The 25,899-nt window shown below is 41.9% G+C and overlaps 1 protein-coding gene across 1 annotated transcript in view; it reads right to left on the bottom strand.

Annotated features, from left to right (window-relative positions):
- The window catches only part of SPIDR (scaffolding protein involved in DNA repair), a 179,968-nt gene that overhangs the window by 87,269 nt on the left and 66,800 nt on the right, over nucleotides 1-25,899 (bottom strand). Inside the window, exons 5-6 of the mRNA XM_015425441.1 lie at nucleotides 9,087-9,291; nucleotides 6,792-7,066 (exon numbers count right to left, since the gene is read on the bottom strand). Coding sequence (XP_015280927.1) covers nucleotides 6,792-7,066; nucleotides 9,087-9,291 — 480 coding nt within the window. The remainder of the gene's footprint in view (nucleotides 1-6,791; nucleotides 7,067-9,086; nucleotides 9,292-25,899) is intronic.

Below are 25,899 nucleotides of genomic sequence, written 5' to 3'. Positions count from 1 at the left end.
TAGGTTGGCAGGAGCTGGAACTAGAGATGGGAGCTCACTCCATCATGCGGCACCTGGGTCTTGAACTGCTGAACTACTGACCTTCCACAGCCTGCAGTTCAGTGTCTTAACCACTTGAGCCACCGCAGCTCCTAGCACCATCTTAAATAGAGGCACTTTCTGCCTCAATGTGTTGCAGGTGACCTTTTAAAAAATTGGTTATTCGTGAGTACCTAGAATTTACTGGAAGCCTTCCCTACTAGTTTCCAGAATTAAAATTTTAGTTACCAATAGAAAGTATATGTGTGCTATAAGGTTTTACTGTTTAAATCTGTTAAGACTTTTATGTTGTTCGTCTATAAGAAATCCCCATGGTTTATGCAAATACTCCTCATATACAAGGCACATTTCCCCATGTATGCATATGAGAGTGACTCCTAGCCCTAACAGGTATTTATGTCTATGTCCTATTCTGTCAAGGAAAAAGACCACCAAAAAACAACCTAGAGGCAGGCAGTTCTTGCTGACTCAGTTAGATGTTCATCAATATTTAGCAGGCCCAAAGGTTTGCACACACCCCACACACACACACACACATTCATAGTGTTGCATAGGAGGAGGAGATTCTCACTTAACAAATGGTTTTAAGTTGTTATGTATTTTATATTAAATGCTTACTGTTTTACTGGTTTTATGTAAGCCACCTGAGCCACCTCGGCAGGAGGGTGGGGTAAAAGTAGTAGTAGTAATAATAATAATAATAATAATAATAATAATAATAATAATAATAATAATAATAATAATAATAATGTGACCATTGCATGCCAAGAAACTGATGGGTAGGAAGCACTATATGTCTCAGCTTGTGACTATAATGACAGTTACCCAGGCCACCTTAAACAGGCATGCCTCTCCCTTAGGGGAGCTCAGCCACTACCCTGCACAGACCAATCAGAAAGATCAATTTCCACTGCAGTCCCTCCAGGACAATTTGTGTCTCTTCAGCACCATCTGACCTTGTTGGTGGCAACATTCTTTCCCTGAGTCATACTTTCTTGACTATCCCCTTTTGGTATGATCCAGACAGCTGAAAACACTAAATCCAGTCTGCCAACATCTACCTCAGGTCTTAGTTTTTCCAGGACAGACCAGGTCCTAGCCATTTTATGAAGTGACTAGGAATTATGCCCGTTGTGGGAATAAATATGATGGACTCTAGAAAGAGGCTCTGAAAGAGTGCCCTGGCCTTGCACACTCAGTATCAATTTGCTGTGGTGACCTCAGCAGGGTATAATGATACAGAGTCCACCATTTTCTCCAGAGGTACTGATCCCTGCTACCTGAAGAGCAGTTGTAATTTTGAGTGATCTCAAGCCCTGCCCTGGAGATTGGCCACAATGGTTCCACAGGAGGATATGGCTGTTTTGGAGGGTGGAGTCTATGGCATTGTACCTGTCTGAGGTCCCAACTCTCTTCAAACCCCACCCTCTCCAAGCTCCACCCCTCAAATCTCCAGGAATTTCCAACCTGGACTTGGCAACCTTATCTCCCTCCCAGCCAACCATCAACCTACCTTTATCTGCCCCTCTGACTTCAGCTTTCCATCTCCTCCAGCTCCCTCCTAGAGAGCAGCTGTAATTCTGAGTAATCTCCAGCCCTCACCTAGATATTGGCAACAATGGTTCCCCAGGAGGAAAAGGCTGGTTTGGAAGGTGAAATCTACAGCACTGTACCTGTCTGAGGTCCCACCTCTCCTCAAACATCACCCTCTCCAGGCTCCACCCCTCAAATCTCCAGGAATTTTCAACCCAGCAAACCATCAACCTGCCGTTATCTGCCCCTCTATTTTCAGCTTCCCATATCCTCCCCCCTCCCTCCTGGAAAGCAGCTGTAATTCTGAGTGAACTCCAGCCCTCACCTAGATATTGGCAACAATGGTACCTGTCTGAGGTCCCACCCCTCCTCAAGCGTCACTGTCTCCAGGCTCCATTCCTTAAATCTCCAAGAATTCCCCAACCTGGAGCTGGCTACCCTAGTCAGGACTGGCCGCAATGGAAAGGGCTTCATTCCTTTGCCTTTTTACTGACAGAACCAAGCTTGGTTGCTTAGCAACTGCCACTGAAAATAAAGTTAGTCCCACAGGAGCCAAGCAGAAGTGTCTTTGCCAGGAGAGACAACCATTTGGCAGTTATTCTGACAGGGAACAGTGGCTGAGGTGGCAGTGGGTGGGGAAGAAGAGCGGACCCAGCACCCAGCCAATAGCATGCGGTTACTCTTGAGTGGCGGTTGATGGGCCGATGGCTGATGGAGCGCACAACACAGCCAATGGGAGAGCTGGAAATGGCCGATACGTAAGGGAATTACTATTAAAAGATACTGTCTCAGAGTATGGCAAAAGCAGTCAGGATACAGCAGCCTTGCTGAAGCTAAAGTCTGGCTTTGTCAGTACCTAGCTAAGAAGGCCAATGAATCCTATATATGGCATCTTGAGGTTTATGATGAAAGAAAGATGGGATAAACATTGTTTATCATGCTTAACTGATAGTGAACAGAACAAAAATACTGGAACAAAGCACAACTATGCCCACCCCCAGGCAATTTCATATAGGGAAATACATTAAAAAATAACGGATACAATCTGAAACACACACACACACCCCGCAATAAAATGACAGTTGGCAATTTTTTGGGGAAAATGTCACTGAACTACGTTGCCTGATCCTATGTATGATTTCTTAGATGAAAACCCTTCCAAGGTCAACAGAGTCATCCCCAAGAAACTGTGCAGTGTAAGGTTGAGATCCTATTAATATTTCGAGGGGAGATTAAAATATTATAGGAAGAAGGCAGATTTTAAAATAGAAAAATGTGTTTACAAATTTATAACACACAGAATAAAGGAGTTGGGAAGACATGGGGAACATAAAAGTTAATTTCAGGTGGGTAGCTGTGTTGTTCTGAAGCAACAGAATAAAGTTTGAGTCCAGTGGCACCTTTAAGACCAACAAAGTTTAACTGGGTATAAGCTTTCCTCTGCACAAACACTTCTTCAAATACACTGAAACAGACTTCCAGACGTCCCCAACCATTACATGGGGGGGGGGGGTAGTTGCCTGGAAGGGTTAATTGGAGTCTAGATGCATAAGTAACTGAGTGATAAGTATAGCTGAGATTGGATTAAAGCAGTTGGTAAAACCTGTGAATAATTGTTAATTGTTTGTTTTAAAACAACTGCACCCTTGTATTTGGCTCTTTGATCCCAAATGTTTTCACATCATGTTCTGTAAATCTGTCTTAAATACAGTTATATTCCAAAATACTGTACTTAATTTGTTGCTGAGTTAAGAAAATGTTGCAACCTGCCCACAGCCGTCAGGATACATATTAAATAAATTATATTTATTCATCCACTCTGCTTAACAATTCTAGCAGCAATAAACTATACCAATTATTCTTTTTTCCTGAATTCAACCAATACATTCATAGCAAACAAATATTTAAAACACAAATTATACATTGATCCCAAGAATACTGAAATGCAGAGCCAAGAAAGCTCATCAGGATAAGAGTTGCTCAATGTAGCAGGAATAACGTACAGTTCCATATCAAGATTTCCACTGAAATATCTTGCATCTTTTGGGGCTTACTGTTTAGCTACAACTTACCAGGGCCAACAGGCTCCTCCTCTTAAAGCACTTGTGAAATTTATAAATTTATTTATTTATTTGATTATATACTGCCGTCCCTGTAAACAGGCTAAGGGCAGTTTATATCAATTAATATAATACAATTAGAACAATGTTAAAATGACACTTTAAACAGAATGCTTCATCCAATTTCTCTTGGTAAACAGAAATTCAGTCCATTGCTATCTGACCTCAGGAGAAGGAGAGAATCATAGAGTTGGAAGTGACCTCCAGGGTCATCTAGTCCAACCCCCTGCACAATGCAGGAAATTCACAAATTCCACCCCCCTCACAGCCCCCGTGACCGCTGTTTCATGCCCAGAAGATGACAGAAAAGCTCCAGGATCTCCAGCCAAATTGGCCTGGAGAAAAATTGCTTTCTGACCTCAAAGTGGTGATCAGCATTTCCATGGGCATGTAAGAAGGGCCACAAGAACTGACCACTGATGCAACCCTTCCTGCCTTCACTCTCATGATCTGCCTAAGTTCACAGAATCAGCACTGCTGTCAGGTGGCCATCTAGCCTCTGTTTAAAAACCTCCAAAGGAGAGCCCACCACCTCCCAAGGAAGCCTGTTCCACTGAGGAGCTGCTCTGTCAGGATGTTCTTCCTACTGTTTAGCCGAAAACTCTTTGGATTTAATTTCAACCCATTGGTTCCAGTCCAACCTTCTGGAGCAACAGAAAACAACTCTACACCATCCTCTATATGACAGTCCTTCAAGTACTTGAAGATGGTTATCATATCACCTCTCAGTCATCTCCTCTCCAGGCTAAACATACCGAGCTCCTTCAACCTTTCCTCATAGGACTTGGTCTCCAGATGCCTCACCATCTTCATTGTCCTCCTCTGGACACGTTCCAGCTTGTCTATATCCTTCTTAAATTGTGGTGCCCAAAATGGAACACAATACTCTCGGTGAGGTCTAACCAGAGCAGAGTAAAGCAATACCATCACTTCGCTTGATCTGGACACTATATTTCTGTCCTCCTTTGGACATGTTCCAGCTTGTCTATATCCTTCTTAAATTGTGGTGCCCAAAACTGAACACAATACTCTCGGTGAGGTCTAACCAGAGCAGAGTAAAGCAATACCATCACTTTGCTTGATCTGGGCACCATATTTCTGTTGATACAGACCAGAATCACAACGCTGACTCATTTTCAGTGTATGGTCTACTAAGACCCCTAGATCCTTTTCGCACCTACTACTGAAAAGACAAGTCTCCCCTATCCTATAATTACACATTTAATTTTTCCTACTTAAATGCAGAACTTTGCATTTATCCCCATTGAAATTCATTTTGTTTTAGCCTGTCAAGATCATCCTGTATCCTGACTCTGTCTTCTTCCGTATTTACTACCCATCCCAATTTAGTATAATCTGCAAATTGAATAAGCATTCCCTCTATAAAGATGTTGAACAAAACAGGTCCCAAGATGGATCCTTGAGGCATTCCAATTGTCATTCCTCTCCAAGAGGATGAGGAACCATTCACAAGCACTCTTTGGGTGTGATCTGTCAACCAGTTACACATCTACCTAAGAGTCATAGGATCCAAACCTCATTTTACCAATTTGTCAACAAGAATATTATGTAGAACCTTATCAAAAGCCTTAGTGAAATCAAGATAAACTACATCTACAGCATTCCCCTGATCCAGCAAGGTAGTAAGTAACTTTCTCAAAAAAAGAGATAAGGTTAGTCTGACATGACTTGTTCTTGAGAAACCCATGCTGACTCTTAGTAATCATAGTTGTCCTTTCTAAATGCTCAAGGACTGTCTGTTTGAAGATTTGTTTTATAACTTTCCCAGGTTTAGTAATCAACCTGACAGGTCAGTAGCTACCCGGATCCTCCTTTTCCCTTCTTGAAGATGGGGACAACATTTGCCCACCTCAAGTCTTCTGGAGACTCACCTGTTCTCCAAGAATTCTCAAAAATAATGGACAGAGGCTCAGCAGTTACATCTGCAAGTTCTTTTAGTACCCTTGGATGCAGTTCATCTGGCCCTGAGGACATAGTTTCATTTAAAGAAACTAGGTGTTTATGCACTACCCCTACACTGATCCTAGGCTGCAACTCCCTTTCCTCATCATGTGTTCTAGTTTTTGCCATGTTGAGCATCGTTCCCCTCGCAAGAGAAGACTGAGGAAAAGTAGGAACTGAGCAGTTCTGCCCTCTCTTCATCACCTGTTACAATTTCACTTTCCTGTCCCTACAATGGGCCTAACATGTCCTTGCTCTTTTTCTTACTCTAAACATAAGAAAAGAACCCTTTTTTTGTTTTTAGCATTCCACGCTAGTCTAAGTTCATACTGAACTTTAGCTTTCCTAACTCTCTCTCTACAAGCATTGGTTTATATTCATCCTTGGTTATAAGGCCTTCCTTCTACTTTCTAAATGAGTCTTTTTTATTTCTCAAGAATTCAGAAAGTTGTTTATGGAGCCACCTTGGCTTCTTTAGGTTCCTCTCATTTTCCCTTCTCATAGGAGTCATTTGCAATTGTGCCTTCAGTATTTCGCTTTTAAGAAACTCCCATCCCTCTTCAACTCCCTTCTCCTTAAGTACAGGAACAAGAAGAGGAAAAGCAGCTACATTGCAGTCCTGGAATAAAGCATTATGCTGCTTTTAAAAAGTAAAGGAATACAATGAAGAATTTGTTGCCAGGATCCAAGAGTTTTAGGGCCAAATGTACCACATAGTGCTGAGAGTTCTGTGTCCAGAGCTACCAAACTTTTTTTTTTTTAAACAACAGACATCTGGTGCCCAAAGTTGGTTTGGGATCACAGCAAAGGGGGGGCGTGCAAGTTTATTCCTTCCCTCCAGGTCATTTTCTCAAACAGAAACAGCCCTGGGAACATTTCTACTACTTTGTGCTACTTAACCCCGTGAAGCAAATCCCCAAACTCATGAAAGATTCCTAATATGGATTTCAGTGCTGAGCACGTCACTTTGCTTTTCTTTAGTACTTCTTGCAATAGCATCCCATTTTGAGCACAAGGGCAGGATTATTCTGGCTATGGAAAAAAATCAACACCATTTAATCATACTAGCTCACTTCTTTACTCTGCTACTTCCCTCAGTGCTACAGAGATCATACTGGGTCAATTACTGCTACTTACCTAACATTTTGCAGATCTGAATTTAGCAACGATGCTGTGCTTTGGGTAGGGTCATTTCCTTGACGGTGGCATCCAAACCCTTCTTTAGCAAACAGATAATACACTCTTTGAACAACCACATGCACCTGTATTCCTCTTCCTCCCATTCTTCCTTGTGTCTCCACAACATCAAGAAGAGAGTCACTCAAGGAAGTAACTGCAAAGGGGGATAGTTTGGGCTCACTGTTGCTATGAGTGTGTGTAGCCTTGAAAGCCTTCATATTGGGACAGGAAACCTGGCAAAAACAAAGCCATAAATCAAATCATTGTGCAGACTACAAAAACAAGAGAAACTATTACTTACCCCAAATTAATTCTAGGATTACAGAGGCCAGTCTCTACATCCAGGCTGGTATCAGTTTCTGACAGGAAAACAGAGATAATCTTCTCACCATGGGAGAACCTTTTTTGCATTCTCTAAACAACACTGACCATTCAGGAACCTCTAGCCCCAACCAGAAACTGGGTAATTGGGGTAAAAATGAAACCATAACCACATAATTATAGGCATGGGTCAGGCCTTGCCTCTATCTGCAGAAGTTCAGCAGGTATTGACATGATTTTTCTTTTTAAAAAGCTCCCAAGGAAATGAATACAGTGCTCTATAGAGCCCTGGCTCTGCAAAAACTGTTCTTTAGCCAAAAGACAGGGCTACTCTGGCCAGATAGGGAGCCCTTTCCCATGGTGAGGTAAAAGACTGACCCTGCCTTCCAACTAGGAAGAAACTAAACCAGACAATACTGCCACCTCTGTTAAACAGGTGTTGTGCATTTTGTATTACTTCTGGATAGTGCTGACAGTAGAAAGGCCTGTTTCTAGCTCTAAATAACATTTCCTTTTGTTTAGAAACGTAAATAATCAATTGTAGTAATGTTTTCCCTCCTATCTTCCTCAAAACTTTCATGTCATTTCCGGGGCTGGGGGGATACACACAACCTATTCTGACTTCAAAACACATAGAAATGTTACCTCTCTGGACATTGCCATTGATCTGATCCTAGAATAACAAAAGCACCATCGGCCACATTCAAACCTCCACTAGTTTATGTTCATGGATTTTAAAGTTGGAATTTTAAGCCTAAATTCTATTTTTACCAGAAACTGGGTTACTATGGAATTCAAAGGGAAGCTTCTTCCCTTGTTTACAAGATGCCTCTGCCTTGTACTACAGCGGATGCGCTATCCCAAAATTTAAGAAACACATGAGTCTCCTTGGAACCAATAAATATGCATGATTTTTGACCCAGTTCATTTTGATGACTGAAGTACTTTGGGCTGCAATGAGGATGGTTTAACATGAAACTAAAAAGGCTATTCACAGAATCCTAAAAACCCTCACACCAATAGGTCCACATTCTGTCCAAGATGACGCAGTATGCAGGAGAATCAACTATCAGCCTTATCTGTTTTATTTTATTTATTTAAAATATTAGCCATATTTTCACATTATCAGTAGAAAAGTCCAGTAGCACCTTAAAGGCTAAAAAAATTGTGGTAGGGTATGAGCTTTCGTGAGCCACTGCTCACTTCTTCGGAAACAGCTAGAATGGGAATCCATCTATCCTACATATTGGGAAGTGGAGTAATTTCAGATGCCAAATTACATTAGCAGGCAAATGGCAATAGCAAGTGTGAATGGATTACGTGTGATATGCAGAGAGGTTGTAGGTATGGAGAAATCAAATTGCAACTGATATTGAAGCTCAAGATAATGCATCCACCTGGACTGAATTGAGACCTAGGTTTCCTGTCTCATTACCAATGCTGATTTCTCCACGCCTACTACCTCTCTGCATATCACACCTAATCCAATCACATTTGTTATTATCATTGCCTACGAATGTCATTTGGCATCTGAAATCACTTCACTTTCCAATATATCGGACAGATGGACTCACAAACAGAGAGCCATTTTGGTGTAGTGGTTAGGAGCACGGACTGTAATCTGGGAGAACCAGGCTTGATTCCCCACTCCTCCACACACAGCTGCGGGTGTGACCTTGGGTCAGTCATAAGTTCTTTCAGAGCTGTTCTCTTAAGGGCAGTTCTCAAGAGAGCTCTCTCATCCCCACCTACCTCACAGGGTGTCTGTTGTGGGGAGGGCAAGGGATTGTAAACTGCTCTGAGACTCCTTCGGGTAGTGAAGGACAGGGTAGAAATCCAATCTCTTCTTCATATGAACATTCTTGCTGTTTCTGAACATTTAATTCATCAACATGGTACAAGGTGTTAAAAATGAAAAAAACCAAGCTTTACCTGATTAACAGCAGATGCTTGAGGTTGACTTTCTTTTGGATCAGATAAACTGAATATCTGGGCCAGATATATGTTCCTTTTAGTAAGCAATAACTCCTCGAAACGTGGCCTACTCAATTCTTTTGGTTCTTTGAGAAAGACCTTTTGGCTAAAGTAGGTATTCAAAATTACTGGAACATTTTCATTTGGCAGAAGAAGTTTTTGCCTGGGGAAAAAAATGAGCCCATACTCATTGCCTTGTAAGTATGTTAAAGTTTCCAACTAGTAAGACTATAACCCTGAATGGAAATCTGATCAAGACTTATATACTTATTCATTGTTGTTGTTCAGTCGCACAGTCGAGTCCGACTCTTCGCGACCTCATGGACCAGATCACGCCAGGCCTCGTCAGATCACTTATTCATTACATGCTTTTAAAATGGTTTCAGCCACTATTTAAGATTTAATATACAGTTCAAAGAATGATCACAAAAATATCACTATTAATGAACATATGTTAAAAGAAGTTTGAATTTGTAAGCAGTGTTCCATACATGCTATAAGTAACTCTTTTCTTTATCATTCGGAAATGTATTAAAGGATTTTTAAATTAGGCAACATAACGTCCCTGCTTTCTAATTAATGCTTTCAGAGAAGAGTAATTTTATATACTCAAAATATATTTGTAAAACCAGCCGATAAAAATAAAACATAAAATTCTTTTGAGGAGGTATATGGGTTTTGCAATATCTGTGAACGAATCAAGTCTTCCAGAAAAGTTGTAACTTACTTAACTTCAGATGTAATTATAAGACTCTGACTGCATAGACTGCTAAAAGAGGCGCAGGATGGGAGAAGACGTAGCCAAGTATTCATGTATTTAACTAAGTATTGTACTATTAGCAAAATAAAACAGGTTGAGACATCACTTAGCTATATTTAAGCTGCATTACTGTACTTATGTTCTTGATCCAGCTTTCCAGGGTTTTTAATTAGTTCCTCCTATTCACTACCCAGGGGGTAAAAAACCATGAAGCTCACTCATACAAAAACTGCATAGCTGTGACAAATTAAACAATGATGGGAATATCACTCCTAGTTTGTTTTAACAGGGAACACTTTCCTTTTAGGAGCTGCCAGAAGTTCAGTTAATGGCATCCAAAGGATGCCTGCAGAGAAGGGTCACTAATTTCTCCTGCAACTCAATAGCAAAGTATGGCAGCTGTACAGATTTAATGTACACAAGGCTACTATTTGCACTGTGCACTAATAAGGTAATTCTGAAATTAACTAAAGTAGACAGTGATAAGTAAATCCAAAATAAGTATGGCTAAGTAGGTGCAACTAGTAGCTGAGTCATTCCTGTTTATATATTTTACTTGGGCCTTTTTAGGAGGATCTTCTTTAAGGGAAAGTTTATTAAGATTGCAGATGGAGCCATCTCCAGGTACAGCTTCATCCTAGGCTGGCTGGTCAGAAATTACAGGACAAGAATCCCCAGCAATCTTTAACACATGAAGACAGCAGAGCAGCATGGTGGAAAAAGATATGATAAGATGAGCATATTGGTCGGCCAGGACAGGGAAGTGGTCTTGCAAATAAAGGAAAAGTAGGGATGCCAGTCCCCAGGTGGAGGTGGGGGATCCCCTGATTTGGCGGTCTCCTGCCTGCTGCTAGCTAGCTGGCAAGGGAAGCCCCGTCCCTACGCCCCACCCCAACAGGGGCAACCCTTCTCCTTTCCCTCCTGTGAGATTTAAAGGGCCCTCCAGGTGATTGGCAGGAACATGAGGCCCACTGACTAGCTGGAGGGGCCTTTAAATCTTGCAGGAGGAGAGAGAGAGAGCGGTGGCTGCCAGCTGCATGCCTGAAGTCCAAACAGCAAATTAGCTGTTTGGCGTTCAAGTGCCTCCCCCCACTTCTTGACCAAAGCATTTAAAGGGACCCTTTAAATGCTTTGGGCAAAAAGTGGGGGGGACACCTAAACTCAAAGTGGCGAATTTGCTGCTTGAAGAACAGGCGCACGGGGCAGGGTGTTGGTCTCCAACATGATGATGTCACTTTTGTGTGATGTCATCACATTGGGAACATCCCCACCCCCTCCAGAAACATCCCCCAAAGTCCCCCATTGGGGACTAGGAAGGACCTGGCAAGCAGTGTTCCCTCTAAGCTGAGTTAGTGTGAGCTAGCTCACAGTTTTTTAGCCTCTGGCTCACACATTTTTTTTCTTTGCTCAGAAGGGATGGCTCCAGAGCAAACTCATTTATGCAGCAGCCAAATGGCTCGCTCACAACTTAAATGCCAGTAGCTCACAAAAAAGAATTTTTGCTCACAAAACTCCACAGCTTAAAGAGAACATTGCTGGCAACCTAAGGAAAAGACAGGAGACATAGAGTGGCGAAACATGAATGAAACACTGGTCTGTATCCAATTTCATTCCAAAATCCTAAAGGAACCTCAGTTAAGAGCAGGGCAGTGATTTCTGCCAATTCTCCTCTCAAGAGCCACACTATGCTGTTCCTCAGGATCCACTGACCCCCAGGAATAAAATTTCAAGCAGCTGCAGTAGGTTTGGGGAATTGGAAGAAACCAATTAAGAACATTTAAGTGCCCTTAAGTGTTGATTTCCCTGTGTGGCTGAATACAGTCACTCATTCCAAATTACTAGCACACTAAGATCCAGCTGCTCCTAACAATTGCTAAATATATATATCAGAAAGTGATGGCCCAATTTTTTCACTAGATGTATTTCCTACAACAACTATTTCCTAGGGAATTAATTCTTTTTTGCTGCTGGCAGAGAACTGCCCAACTATGCTGAATGCTTTATACGTTCAAGTTAACACAGGCATAGGAATACTGAGGCAGAGAAATCCAAACAAAAAGGCTTAGTACCTTGACAGTTACACGGGTTGTTCTACACAGCAGCACTAACCCACTGTCACCTAAATCAGACAGAATTTGGATACAACAAGAGCACTTAAAGTATATGTAGATAAAATTGTTCTTGCTTGTATAACACTGGTGGTATAAAGTCTTATCAGGAATGAGCAATGGTTACAACAGTTATTATAACGAAATGGCTGCCAGGCAGAGGCAGCAGTGTATTTTAAAATGTATGCCAGCCTGGTAGTCCTTAGGAGGGGGGAGGTACTCCATAGGGAACAATGGAGCTGCCATACCTCCCTGCCTACAGTTCCCAGAAGCTTTAGGGAAAAGAGTGGGAAAATATGGACACACCCCAGGGGTGGAGCCAGGCACATAAAGGCTTTGGCTCCTGAGGGAGGAGTTCAGTCTCAGCCTAGTCTGGCCTTCGGCTCAGCTTGGATGGCAGCTTCAAGGGAGCGTATAGGTGGGGCTCCTGTTACCTCAGACTCCAGGGCATCCAGGCCACTATAAACCATGGTGGACAGCCAGGAGGGTAACAGTACAAGTGACCAGTCCCGAGCAGTGTTCCCTCTAAGCTGAGTTAGTGTGAGCCAGCTCACAGTTTCTTAGCCCCCGGCTCACACATTTTTATCTTAGCTCAGGAAGGGTGGCTCCAGAGCAAACTAATTTGTGCAGTAGCCAAATCACTGGCTCACAATTTTAGTGCTGTTAGCTCACAAAGTAGACTTTTTGCTCACAGGATTCCATAGCTTAGAGGGAGCTTTGGTCCCAAGGAGGGCTGGGATTTCTCCACAACAACAGGAGGGGGAAAATAAATCCCATCCTGAGGCCCACAACCTCCAGAGATAGAGAGGGTGTGTGTAGGGGACAGAGGAATGGCATTTTAAATCCTGTTTATTTTCTGCGCCCAGGTTGTGTTGATGTGCATGTGTTTAAGTTCTGTGCCTAATACGTATATAGTTCAAATAAACCTTTTTTGAGTTTAAGTCCTGGTGTGCCTTGACCACTAAGTCCTCCCCGCTCGGCACATTACCAGAAGCAAAAGGGAGGCCAGAGATTGTGGTATCAACTTCCCAAGGTTGGGAAATTAGCCAGAGGGGGCTCACTGTCCCTCTACGAAGGCCCGTGTCCATTCAGTGAGTGATGGCAGCATGTAACGAAGGGAAATAGCCCCACCAAGAAGGGTGGGAAGGCAAAAACAGGGGCTTGCGAGCCACAGAATGGCTGCTCAGTCTCCCAGGGCTGAGGGTGGGTCCCTGTTTCGCCACAGTTATTTAAAAAAATCAGAGACCTTCAATCAAAGTGTGGATTACTTAGTTGAAATCAAAGTCACCTTCTATTCTCCCCAGCATTATTCTCCTCACTTAGAAGGCTCAGAAACCATCTACAGCTTTAAGAATGTGCACAGTCAGAAGAATTACATTGGTGCTGTTTTTCTCATCACAGTGCCTCCATTTCTCTTTGTCTTGTCTTCCATTCCTTCACCATTCATCTTTCTTTAGGCCCTGCATTCCAGTCCTATGCCTACTCTGTCCCCTCTCTTTCAATTGCTCTGATTCTTGGCTAGGAACCCTGCATTCTTCTTACTCCCTGCCAACATCTGGCCTCTCTTGCCCCTAGACCCTGTGTGAAATTTCTTCCACACACCCCTGTCACAACTCCCTTTCCCCTTCATCTTATCTGTCTAGCTTTCCCTGCAGTTCCTATTTCTCAGTCCACTATGTACTTTGCCCTCTTACTTCAGCCACACTGTCTCTGGAGCATTGGTTCACTGAGGTACAACTATGGGAGATGCTGGAAATCTATGTTCAGATATTTAGATTGGGGAGGGGGGGATGAAAGAGAAGAGTTGATTTGACTGTGTGATGAACTCCCCCCTAGAAATCTCCCCACAAAGTGCTGTTAGCCCCTATAGGGGAAGTCAAAAGAAAACCTGCATTTTAAAGATTTCCCTACTGGGGCTATAGCAGCTGGGAGGGAAGGGATTTTGAAACAGGAAATGACCAGGGGCGGGGGGTTTAATCCCTAAGTATCAAAGTGCCAAGCCAAAGCATCTCTTCTCCTAAAGCTATGAAATGAAAGATATTGGGAGATTCAATCATGGATCTCTCAAATCTTGTCTAGTCAAGTCTGTAGCTTCTTATTTTACTGGGCAGGATTCAACAAGGGAAGAAACACTCAATACCATTTTAGCAAGCAGAGGTCTCCTTTTCTCCTTGCTGCTATAAACAAGAGGAAAACATCCAGTCCAGCCCAGAACACAAAAAGGACTGCTTCTACCCTTGCTGGTTTGGAACTTGTAGGTAGAAATAACCTTTTTCATGTGAGATGGGAAAAATAGAGGAGCACAGTGCAAGAACAGTTCATGAGAAGAGGGCACAGACAACAGAAGAAAGGTAAGTCATCACCCTCTTTAGAATTATTTGCAATTATTAGACAAATATGCCTAATCATTCAAAAACAGCTACATTTGGTTTATAGAAAACATTTTATCTGGAGAAAAAATATTATTACAAACGCTCATTGCTATCTTGCTTTTTGTATTAACTGAATGTAGTTACAGCCCTGAAGTGAAGGGAGGGGAAGGGTTGTGGCTCAGTGGTAGAGCATCTGTGCGGCATGCAGAAAATCCCAGGTTCAATCCCTGGCATCTCCAGTGAAAAGGATCAGGAAGACGGTGATGAGAAAGGCCTCCACCTGAGACCCTGGGGAGCCACGACCAGTCTGAGTAGACAGTACTGATGGACCAAGGATCTGATTCCGTATAAGGCAGCATCATGTCATGTCATATGAAAGATAAAGAAATGGAATTTCATAATTCTAAAAAAAGAGGTGGTTTTCAGTTTCTGGATGGATGGGGGGGGGGGGAGAATTACCAGCAGAATGATTTCTATTTCAGAAGTGCTCTAGTTGCCTCAAACCTCAGTTCTAATCCATGTATCTTTAGAGTAGGGTTCCCCAACCTTTGATCCTGTACACATTTGTTGAATTCTGACAATGTGATGGGCACAACCAAAGAATGCCTGCCACAAAAAGGCTGTCATGGCTTAATTTCAGTCACAAATTGAAGATTCTTGTGCTGTGGTGGCAGCTGCTAGAGAGGCAATCAAACTTCCAGTGGCCAATCAGAAGTTGTGCTGGTCAAGTCTCACCTGGCCCCACCCATTTTCTAAAAGCACTTAGCGGGCACCAAGAAAGGTGTTGGTGGGCACCATGGTGCTCATGGGCACCATGTTGTGGATGCATTGGTTTACAGCATGCTTGTCAACACAAAGTTCCCTGGCAGAAATGCCACACTGCTGCCCAGCATATATGAGCTGTTAAAAGTTTTTATGGCAGCTCTAGTATTGCCCCCCCCGAAAGTGTGACATTATTTATTCAAAAAATATATGGACAGCTCCATGGACTATATGTCAAAATACCTGCTTATCTGACCCTCTCCAGCAATTTTTGGAGAGTGTTTAAATGTCTTATGTTTTAAAATATCATTAAATTGGTTAGTCACTGTGATGACCACTGAGTAGAAAGATGAAAATGTTTGAAAGGTTTGTTCTCTTGAGTATAAATGAGATGAGGCGGCTATTCCAGTCAGTTTTGCTAACGAGTAAGCTTAATTTCTTTTCCTGTATTGATTGTATAGTATATGAATTTCCATAACTCACTAGGCCTTATCGTTTACATTTTAGAAAAAAAATTCCTGTCTGACTTGGGAGCATATTGGGAGCAAGAAATAAGAAGCATAAATATGCCCCCCACAAATGTGTTTCAAGATACTTATTCTACAATAAATCTGATTCTGAAATGAGTAATTTTCACCAAAAAAAAGTATTATAGCTGCAGAGAGAAGACTCCAGTAAAAGCTACTACGCTCAACCTAAGTGGCAAAGGAATTCTCCAGGTGGGATACTGGCCATGATGGCAGAAATAACTGTTATTGCTCTCCAAAGAGTAAAGGAAGAAAGGGGCCACAGTTTGGGTAGGGGAGGAGCCAGCAAGCCTTCCCATCTTAGCCATCAGAATTTGGCTACAGTTGCTGAACATGAATGCACAGAAGTCTCAAAATGGGGAGAAAGGTGAGTCAGGACAAGGCAGCAGTTCAGCCCTCACCCTCCAATATGCTCCCCAATGTCTTATATCTAAAGCTTGCTCATACTTGAAAGTCTGAGTTCTATTTGTGGGCTGCTGAATGTGTGTGTGGGGGAGGTTGGGGATGGTCACCCATAAAAAAACTTTTTAGAAGTCTTGAATACTTCTACTGCCAATAAAACCCTTGGTTTTCTTAAACACTGTCAAAGAATGACAGGCTGTTTGCACACAATGGGGATTTCATACAAAGAGATGAGAGGATGAAAATGAAGTAATATAATTATAGAATGTTGTGTCCTTCATAGCTCTAAATGCCTTTAATCAGATAAAACAATGTACAACAAGATGCTCTGAAAAGCAAGAAACAAGAGAAAATAAAACAGAATGGTAATTTCTTCTGAGATCTGAAGTAAGATAGTGGGTCACTCATGCAAACAGATTCAAGAAGATAATTAAGATGAAGTTATTCTGGAGTCTTGGCAAATTATACAACACAAAATAGAGGGAAAACTAAGGCTGAAAGTCTATCCTTATATAACCGCTCTCTTTTTAACACAGCAAGATCAACCATCATAGCAACCATCACAGCAAAGAGATTCAGATTTTTATTAGTTTGGAAAGTTTAAGTGTATCTCAAATATATTTTAATATGCATTTGATAATTTTAAAAAATTTACTCCAATTCCACAATACTCTTTGCCAAGTCCCTGAATAAATAACACTTTACAGTGAATTCTAGTTACTTAAGAATTAGTTGATGCTTACCATGGAACAGGGAAAGGCAAGTTTAATTCTTAAGTAACTTCAGTTAATTCAAATTTCCTGAAGAAGTAAATATGTTCACATGCCTCACATCACTGTACACTTCCAGGAACAAAAGGGAGATGTGAGGATTTATGCCAAGCAGTGGAGAAGACTGCAAAGGTTGTGTACAAATCCTTGTATATTCAAACATATTTTGCAATGGAAGCTAGACCCCTATATCCCCATAATTTTTATTTTTATTTTGGTGGCTATTTTCTGTGTGTGTGTATGTGCGCGCATGCGTGTGCCTGGAAGTCATGATTGACTTTAGGGGTGGGGAACAAACTAACAAAAAAAAAAAAAAATCAGTATTCTTCTCATTCTGGTATAAAAAGGTAAAGGTAAAGGTTCCCTTGCTCGAAAGCCAGTCAAGTCCGACTCTAGGGTTGCGGTGCTCATCTCAGTTTCAAAGCCAAACAAAGAGCCAGCGCTGTCTGAAGACGTTTCCGTGGTCATGTGGCCGGCATGTCTAAACACCAAGGCACACGGAACGCTGTTACCTTCCCACCGAAGTGGTACCTATTTATCTACTTGCAATTTCTTGCTTTCGAACTGCTAGGTTGGCAGGAACTGGAACTAGAGATGGGAGCTCACTCCATCATGCGGCAACTCGGGTCTCGAACTGCTGAACTACTGACCTTCCACAGCCTGCAGTTCAGTGTCTTAACCACTTGAGCCACTGCAGCTCCTTGGTTCGGGTATACCAAACCTGAAAAATATCAGTTTTCCCAATATTTCCGAATCCCAATATTGATTTTCCATTATACCCTATGGGAACTGTCCCCATAGGGTATAATGGAAAATCGATCCCCAAGCTGCATTATGCGCCAGTGAACTCTGAGCTTGGGGTGAGCTTGCCAGCTGCTCAGAGTTCATTGGTACATGGTGCTGCTTTGCAAAAGCCATTTAAAGGGAATGTCACCTTCCAGGTGAGCTAACCGGCCACTTCGGAGTTCACAGGCGTGCAGTTTTGTAAAAGCCTTAAATGGCTTTTGCAAGCACTGCCGCATACCATGAACTCTGAGTAGCCAGCAAGCTCACCCAGAAGTGAGGATGTTCCCTTTAAATCATATGCCTTCTTACATAACTGCAAGTACAAGAGCAGAAAACATTTTATCATTTTACAAGTTTAAAGTAACAAAACAAAACAATTAAGAATTTTTTCTTTGTTCAGTCACATACACTGCAGACTAAATGCACATCAAATCACAAAAGTGTAAGTTTCCATAATACATATATTTACAAAAGCAAACTAGAAGTTGAATTCCTGCAGAGCAGGTTAATAGCTGGAAAAAAGTGACAAACACATAGCATCACATTCTAAAGAGTTTCTTTGCTTGCCTATGAAAAGCTGGAGGAAGGAAAATAAGTTGTTCGGAGAACACACTCAGTTTGATAATCACAGGACAAGTCCCTTCCTTCTTGACCCTATGAGAATCAGATGGACAGTTAAGACGTGATTACTTTCCTTTGTGTACATTTAAATGTTTTTACATCCAATATTTTTTGGGGGGGAGGGGGGAATATCCATTGGAAGATTATTGCCCTGACAGGCTCTGGGCAAAAAGAAGAGATCCTATGCAGACCATATCAGTATCCAGCTCCTACTGGAAGCGAGCCACGAGAGTTGAACTACAGCCCTGACTGCTCCCTTGGCCTTAGGGCTCCTGGTGAAATATATTACAGCTGCTGACGTATAGGAAAAGAGGATTTTAGGACACAAAACTAAACAAGGGGAATGATGGGAAAACTGCTGTGATTTAGTGTTTTTTTCCTAGCGTCATACTACCCCTCCCCCTTTTTAGTCCAGTTCTTTTCAAAACTGGCCTACTTCAAATATTATTAACTGCTGTAAAGAGTGCTTTTGTGACTAGGTATACCACGAACTTCTAACAGCAGCAATGCATTAAAAAAAGCACTTTAAGCAACAGAAGTAATAATATATCCTAGTAACCTAACTAGTGTGGTGTAGCGCTTAAGAGTGCTGGGCTAGGATCCGGGAGACTCAAGTTTGCATTCACATTCTGCCATGGATGCTTACTGGATGACCTTGGACCACCACACAGAGCTGCCAAAAGGATAAAATGGAGAAGAGAAAAATGCAAGCTACTTTAGGTCTCCACTGGAGAGGTAAGTGGGGTATAAAGAAAGTAAATAATAAATAAAATAAATACATACATTAAATAAATAATTTTTTTTAAAAAGACAGAGAGTATTCCCTCTTTCTGTGTGTATACCTCTGAGGAGGCCAGTTACTGGCGAAACGTCAGGTTCTACAATGCCAAGACCACGGCCACACATCCCGGAAAATCTACAGCAACTAATGAACTCCAGCCGTGAAAGCCTTCGACAACATATTAAATAATAAATAAATAGCCAAAAATTAACACTTCTGGGAAATGCTTATCTGGATTTTTTAATTACCATCAGCATTATTTCATGGCTGAATAAACTGTAGTAACTGATGATCCATCAGTACCAACATCAACAGAATAAAGTACTATTTTACACAGGGAACCTGAGGAAAAATCACTTAGTAGATCTTGCTTCCCTTCTACACTATGTCTTACAAATATGATTCTGGAATGTATTTTTAAAAACTGCCTTAAAACAGCACTCATGCTACAGCATTTTGCCATTACAATTTTGATCAATGTATTTAATGCCTCTATTAGAATACAGCCACTTCTGCAGTTTATATATATTAAAAGGTTCTACTGTTTTTTCTGATTCTCTTATCTTCTTGGGATGCAAAAGAGTTTGCCTTACTTTGGCCCCGTTCATACGAGGGGTTTTGGTCCGGGAGCGAGACAGAACGGGGGCGGATCAAACGGGCACGATCCCACAGCAACATCTGGGAATCGTTGCCTGCCCGTCTCTAATCCATCTCTCCCGGCCGAAAACCCGCACCAAAAAGAACCACCTAACCTGGGTGGTTCTTCCGACTGAAGCGCCTCAAGCTGGCTGTGGGATCGGCTGGCGCGTCCTTATGCTGGCACATCCCGGCCCCCGGCCGAACTCGGCAGCCTCCCCCTCGCCTCTTCCTCCCCGGCATCTGATCATGCCGGGGAGAAACGGCGCGCAGCTAACGGGATCCGTGGGATCCCGCCACGGCATTTCTTTTTTGGCGCGGGTTTTAAAAGCCGCACTTCGCCTCGTGTTTTCCCTGCCGTGTGGCAGGGGCCTTTGTAAATATACTATGTGCTTATGATGCACAACAGAAGTAAGGAGCAGGAACACAGAAAACTAAAAAACACCACCTAAAAAAACCCAAAGGAATGAGCTTGCAAGTTAGTCTTAAAGCATATGGCTCCATGATTATTCTTATCTTTGGTAGGAGTGAAAACTACTCAGTTTTGTCTCCCAGGCTGATGAACCTCCCCCTGCATACTCAACAAATTATACTACTTATATGAAACACAACTAACAAGGAAGATTCTGTTTGTGGAAAGCAGATGAGCATCCTCAGGCTATGAATATTCACAGAGATGATGAGATAAGCGTCTACTGAGTGGAAAGTAAAACTAGAAACAGGATAAATTCATAAGGTTTTTAAGGAGTCTTGAACTCTTAAGTAGATGGAATAAGGGCAGTATTGTTATGTATGTGTTTAAATTAACTGGGCCCAGAATTGCTAGCATTAAGAGTAGACAACTGTTCCATATTCTGGTTTGTTAATCTATATTATATATGCTTCAGCCATTTCTCAAAATTATCAAAAAAATCCTTTTGGGGGGGTCTGCTTACAAACATGTCAGTTACTCTGCTCAAAGCTTGCACTATGTGGGCTTCTTTTACTTTGGTTTTAAATTGTGATATTTTAAATTATGATTGGTAAGCCATCTTGAGCCACAAGTAAAGATCAGATATAAATATTTTAATAAACAGAGAAGTAAATGTTAATTTTTAAAAACACAGTGTACAGAATCCAAAACTGCAGCAGCACTGATATGCCACTGCAATACATCTCCTGAATTATATCTTATCCTTAATAGCTCTTGCCATACTTTGTTTCATATGCCCAAGAGACAGAGAAATTGTGCCCACCTGTCCTCACCAAACCTCATCTACACCCAGGCCAATCTTATCAGCACACACTGGCTACAGTGTTTTTTGTTGTTCAGTCGCACAGTCGAGTCCGACTCTTTGCGACCCCATGGACCAAGTCCCACCAGGCCCTCCTGTCTTCTGGTCCATAAATGCATGTTCCTGAACAAAAAACCCCCAAGTTATAGGGATGACTCATATTTGACTATTTCCACACAGGTAACAGGAGTGGCTTCTAACTAGTGTTTCCATGGATGCAATGATTTCCTCTTGCAGAGTATGATTTGCCTGCCTCCCTGAGCCATACTAGCCTGAAATGGATCCAAGCCATTGTGTCCCATTTGTACAGAGGAACCAGGTCCTGGAGTGGAGAGGCAAGTTGGGTTCAGGTATCATATGTGCAAAAGGTGCAAAGGAGTTCTCTATATTAGCTCTAAGAACTACTTCAAAGGTAGCTAGATCAGAACAAATAAAGAATACAGGGAAAAGCTGGAACAATGTGTGTTAATTCTATCTATTCTGCAAATGCGTTTTCATGGTATAAAAAAGGAAGCTGCCATAACTGGATTTGAAAGGCGGATCCAGATTCCCATGCTGGGAATTCTTCAGAAACATATTCAGCAGCACCACCCTGGAATGTCAGAGAAAATTACCCTCATTAAAGGATAATTCAAAACACTAATCATTATATACCCTATAAAATTTATGGGAGTTAACATGAAAAGTTTACATGGAAACCAATGAACTGAATACTTGATGGGGGGCACCCACCCAGATTGATCCTACAGCTGTTAGGTGGATTTGCAACTAATTGACAGATGGTACTCAAAGAGTGCTTGTTAATGATTCCTCATCTTCTTGGAGAGGAGTGTCAAGTGGAGTGCTTCAGGGATCTGTTCTGGGACCTGTGTTGTTCAATATCTTTTTAAATGACTTGGATGAAGGAATAGAGGAGATGTTCATTAAATTTGCAGATGATACTAAATTGGGAGGGGTAGCAAATATGGTAGAAGACAGAATCAAGATTTAGGATGATCTTGACAGGTTAAAACTAACTAAAGGAATTTCAACAGAGAGATAATTGTAAAGTTCACCATTTAGGTGGAAAAATCAAATGCATGATTATTTATTTATTTATTTATTTGGATTTATATCTCACCCTCCCCACAAGTGGGCTCAGGGTGGGTCACAACAGTTAAAATACAGACATCATAAAAAATCCAACAAATACAAAATCATTAAAAAGTTAAAATTTCTAAAATCAACAACTGATGGCAAAAATCTCAATTTCTAGTAATCAAGCGTGCCCCTGATACTGTGCCTATGTTGACAAAAATAAGGACCCACTCAGCAGATGCCATAGTGATCTTTACAAAGGGCAGTTCACCCGGGTAGTATAGACAAGGGAGGCCAAAGTGTACAGACGTCTGCCACCTCAGCCAAAGGCCTGCTGGAACAGCTCCATTTTACAGGCCCTGTCGAATTGCATGAAATCCCGCAGGGCCCTAATCTCCATTGGGAGGACGAGGAGAGTTTTGTCACCCTGTATTAAGCTGCAGATCTGTACGCTGGGAATTTGTGAGCGAGCACATGCTGGCACAGTTTAATGGGAAGACTGGTTTGAAGGGGTCATACAGGCCATCTAGTCCAACCCCCTGCTCAACGCAGGATCAGCCTAAAGCATCCCTGACAAGTGTTTGTCCAACCGCTGCTTGAAGACTACCAGTGAGAGGGTTTGGTTCCACTTTCCTTGGCAGCCATTTTTGAGATCAGCACTGCCCCTAGAGCAGCTACTACCTGTTCTCTAAGTTCCAGAAGTGCCCAAAGGGGACCCTGGTATAGATTACTCAACTGCTGTATTGGCAGAAGATTTACTGAGGCTGATTAAAACAAAAAATATATATAGCAATATTAAGTCACTGAGGACACAAATTATTTGTTGTTTCTATCTATTTCTAGAAAAGCAGATACAGAATTTGTAAAAGTAGGAAAACATTTCTGCCTTTTTCTGAGCCTCTGTACCTTTGCAGGTGAAAATTTAATGAAACATATAGAGATGTGCTCCAGAATAGATTCCACAGAAACACACGCTTGGATACCAGTAATATAAAGAACTTACTGTCATAAATTATCACTCACATGTCAGACAGCTCAAAATTGTTATTTTCAACAAATGATGTAATCAAATAGGATGATTATAGGAACAGTATGTTAATACAAAGGAAATGTGCAGAATTAGTTTTGTACCCTAAATTAAACATAAATGCTAGCTTTATAGAGACAATTAAAATACTTATATTAATGTTTTAAATGAAATTTAAATTTCATTTATATTTTTCTAAAGCAGGTAAGTTTCTAAATACTGATGTTTCTACTAAATGCCAAGTGGCTGCAGGTAGTCACATTAATTCAAAACAAAAGCTACATAATACTTTTGTTAGGAGGAACTAAAATGACACACAACTATGAATTCTTCATCAGGCTGCCTGCATTTAGAAAGGGGGGATTAGGTCATGATCCTAAATTTTTGCCTCATACATATCCCGTGTGAAACGCTGAGCAGGTATGCAGATTTTAATGGTGTTGGGGTCAGGTTGCACACTTAGGCTTCTGGGAGGAAGACACCAAAAATGGAAGCAGTTGATCAAAATGCTACCATACACCAGAAAAGGCACACAGATCCCTTAGAAGACTGAAAGCAGACAGAATAATGTAGTCGTCAATGTACTGACAAAAGAAGAAATTAATTTCAGCTGGTGATTCTTATGGTAAACAGCCAACAGAAGCAAAACTGGGTAAAATTACCTTGTGCTGGGGAGGAAGTAAGCAATAATCAAATAAAAGGCATACCATCTAAATTTTGATGAGAATGGAAGATTTGTCTTCCTTCTCAGTGGTCCAGGAGTGGGGCAGTCCTTCACTCTTGGGAATTAGGCTCCTCCTCCAGAAGAGTGTTGGTTTCATGTGAATCAATCCATGAGGGGGAGGGGCCTGTCCCCTTGGACTACCCCATTCTTCTCCAAGCTGTAAATCCCCCATCACCACACTAAGAAAAGGCCAGAAACACTTCTCCAAACAATAGTGAGATGAAACTTCCAGGAAAGCTGGCATTACAACTGCATGCCAAGTCATCCAAATTAGAACAATCCTGCCTCTCTCTCTCTCTCTCTCTCTCTCTCTCTCTCTCTCTCTCTCTCTCTTTTTCTTACTAAAATGCCTCAGAGGAAACTTGAATCAAGTCCCGCAGCTTCAACACCCCCAAAGACCGCCAGGAGCCACACACACCCCAAAATAGGGTGGGTAATACTGCCCCATTCCTGGACAACTGAGAAGGAAGTTTCACAGTAAGTGAAGACAAATCTTTCACTCTTCGGTGGTCCTAGGAGTGGGGCAGTCCTTCACTCTTGGAACAAAAAAAGCAGTATGCCCGTGGGGGGGGGGGGAGTTCAACTTCCTAGGCTACACGGTGTGTTGCAGTACTCTGCGGCCAAAAGTTGCCTCAGCCGAGGCCAGCTTATCTACCTGATAGTGTCTAGTGAATGAATGCACTGATTTCCAGGTGGCGGCCTTGCAGATTGTCTCCAAAGACAGGAACGTTTGGAAAGCTGCAGATGTAGCCGTGCCCCGTAAAGAAAGTGCTGTAATCCCTTTGGGCAGTTCTAACCCCTGGGCCTTGTATGCAACTATGATACACCCTCTGATCTATCTACTCAAAGTAGATAAGAGTTCTGAAAGACTTCTGAAAGAACTCAAATGGGAACTTGTGGATCTCCTGACTAAAATATGTAATCTTTCATTAAAATCTGCCTCCATTCCTGAGAACTGGAAAGTTTTTTTTTCTTTTTCTTTTTTTTTCTGAGAACTGGAAGGTAGCTAATGTCACTTCCATCTTTAAAAAGGGTTCCAGAGGAGATCCGGGAAATTACAGGCCAGTCAGTCTGATGTCGATACTGTGTAAATTGGTGGAAACATTAAGGAAAGAATTAGTAAGCACACTGATGAACAAAAACTATTGAGGCAGACTCAGCATGGGTTCTGTAAGGAAAGATCTTGTCTCACTAACCTGTTAGTGTTCTTGGAGGGGGTGAACAAACATGTGGATAAGGGGGACCCAATAGATATTGTTTACCTTGACTTCCAGAAAGCTTTTGATAAAGTTCCTCATCAAAGGCTCCTAAGTAAGCTCAAAAATCACGGGATAAAAGGGCGTCCTTCTGTGGATCAAAAATTGGGATCAAAAATGGCTAATTAAGAGAAAACAGAAAGTGAGTATAAATGGGAAATTTGCTCAGTGGAGGGTGGTAAGCAGTGGGGTACTACAGGGATCAGTACTTGGTCCGATGTTTTTTAACTTGTTCATTAATGATTTGGAGTTGGAAGTAAGTAGTGAAGTGGCTAAATTTGCGGATGATACAAAGTTGTTCAGGGTGGTGACAACCAGGGAGGGATCTATCGAGGATGGGCAGGTGGGCGTCAACATGGCAAATGGGGTTCAATGTGGCCAAGTGCAAAGTGATGCACTTTGGAGCCAAAAATCCTATCTATAAATACACATTGATGGGGTCCAAAGTGGCAGAGACTGACCAACAGAGAGATCTTGGAGTCATAGTAGATAACTCAATGAAAATGTCGAGACAGTGTGCAACTGCAATAAAAAAGACCAATGCTATGCTGGGGATTATTAGGAAGGGATTGAAAACAGATCAGCCAATATCATAATGCCCCTATATAAATCAATGGTGCAACCTCATTTGGAATACTGTGTACAGTTCTGGTCACCACACCTTAAAAAGTATATTATAGAGCTTTGGAAAAAGTGCAGAAAAGGTCAACTAGAATGATAAAAGGGTTGGAGCACTTTCCCTATGAAGAAAGGTTAAAGTGCTTGGGGCTCTTTAGCTTGGAGAAACAAAGGCTGAGGGGTGACATGATCAAGGTTTATAAGATTACTAGCTGCAAAGCCCGTTGAGGAGGAAAACTACGGGCCCTAGAAAGGTAGGGTGGGTGGGTG

The sequence above is a fragment of the Gekko japonicus genome, unplaced genomic scaffold (assembly GCF_001447785.1).
Source record: "Gekko japonicus isolate JY-2015 unplaced genomic scaffold, Gekko_japonicus_V1.1 scaffold337, whole genome shotgun sequence".
Classification (NCBI taxonomy): Eukaryota; Metazoa; Chordata; class Lepidosauria; order Squamata; family Gekkonidae; genus Gekko; species Gekko japonicus.
The sequence above is the reverse complement of the archived record's forward strand: the minus strand, read 5'-3'. Positions and strand labels throughout refer to the sequence as shown.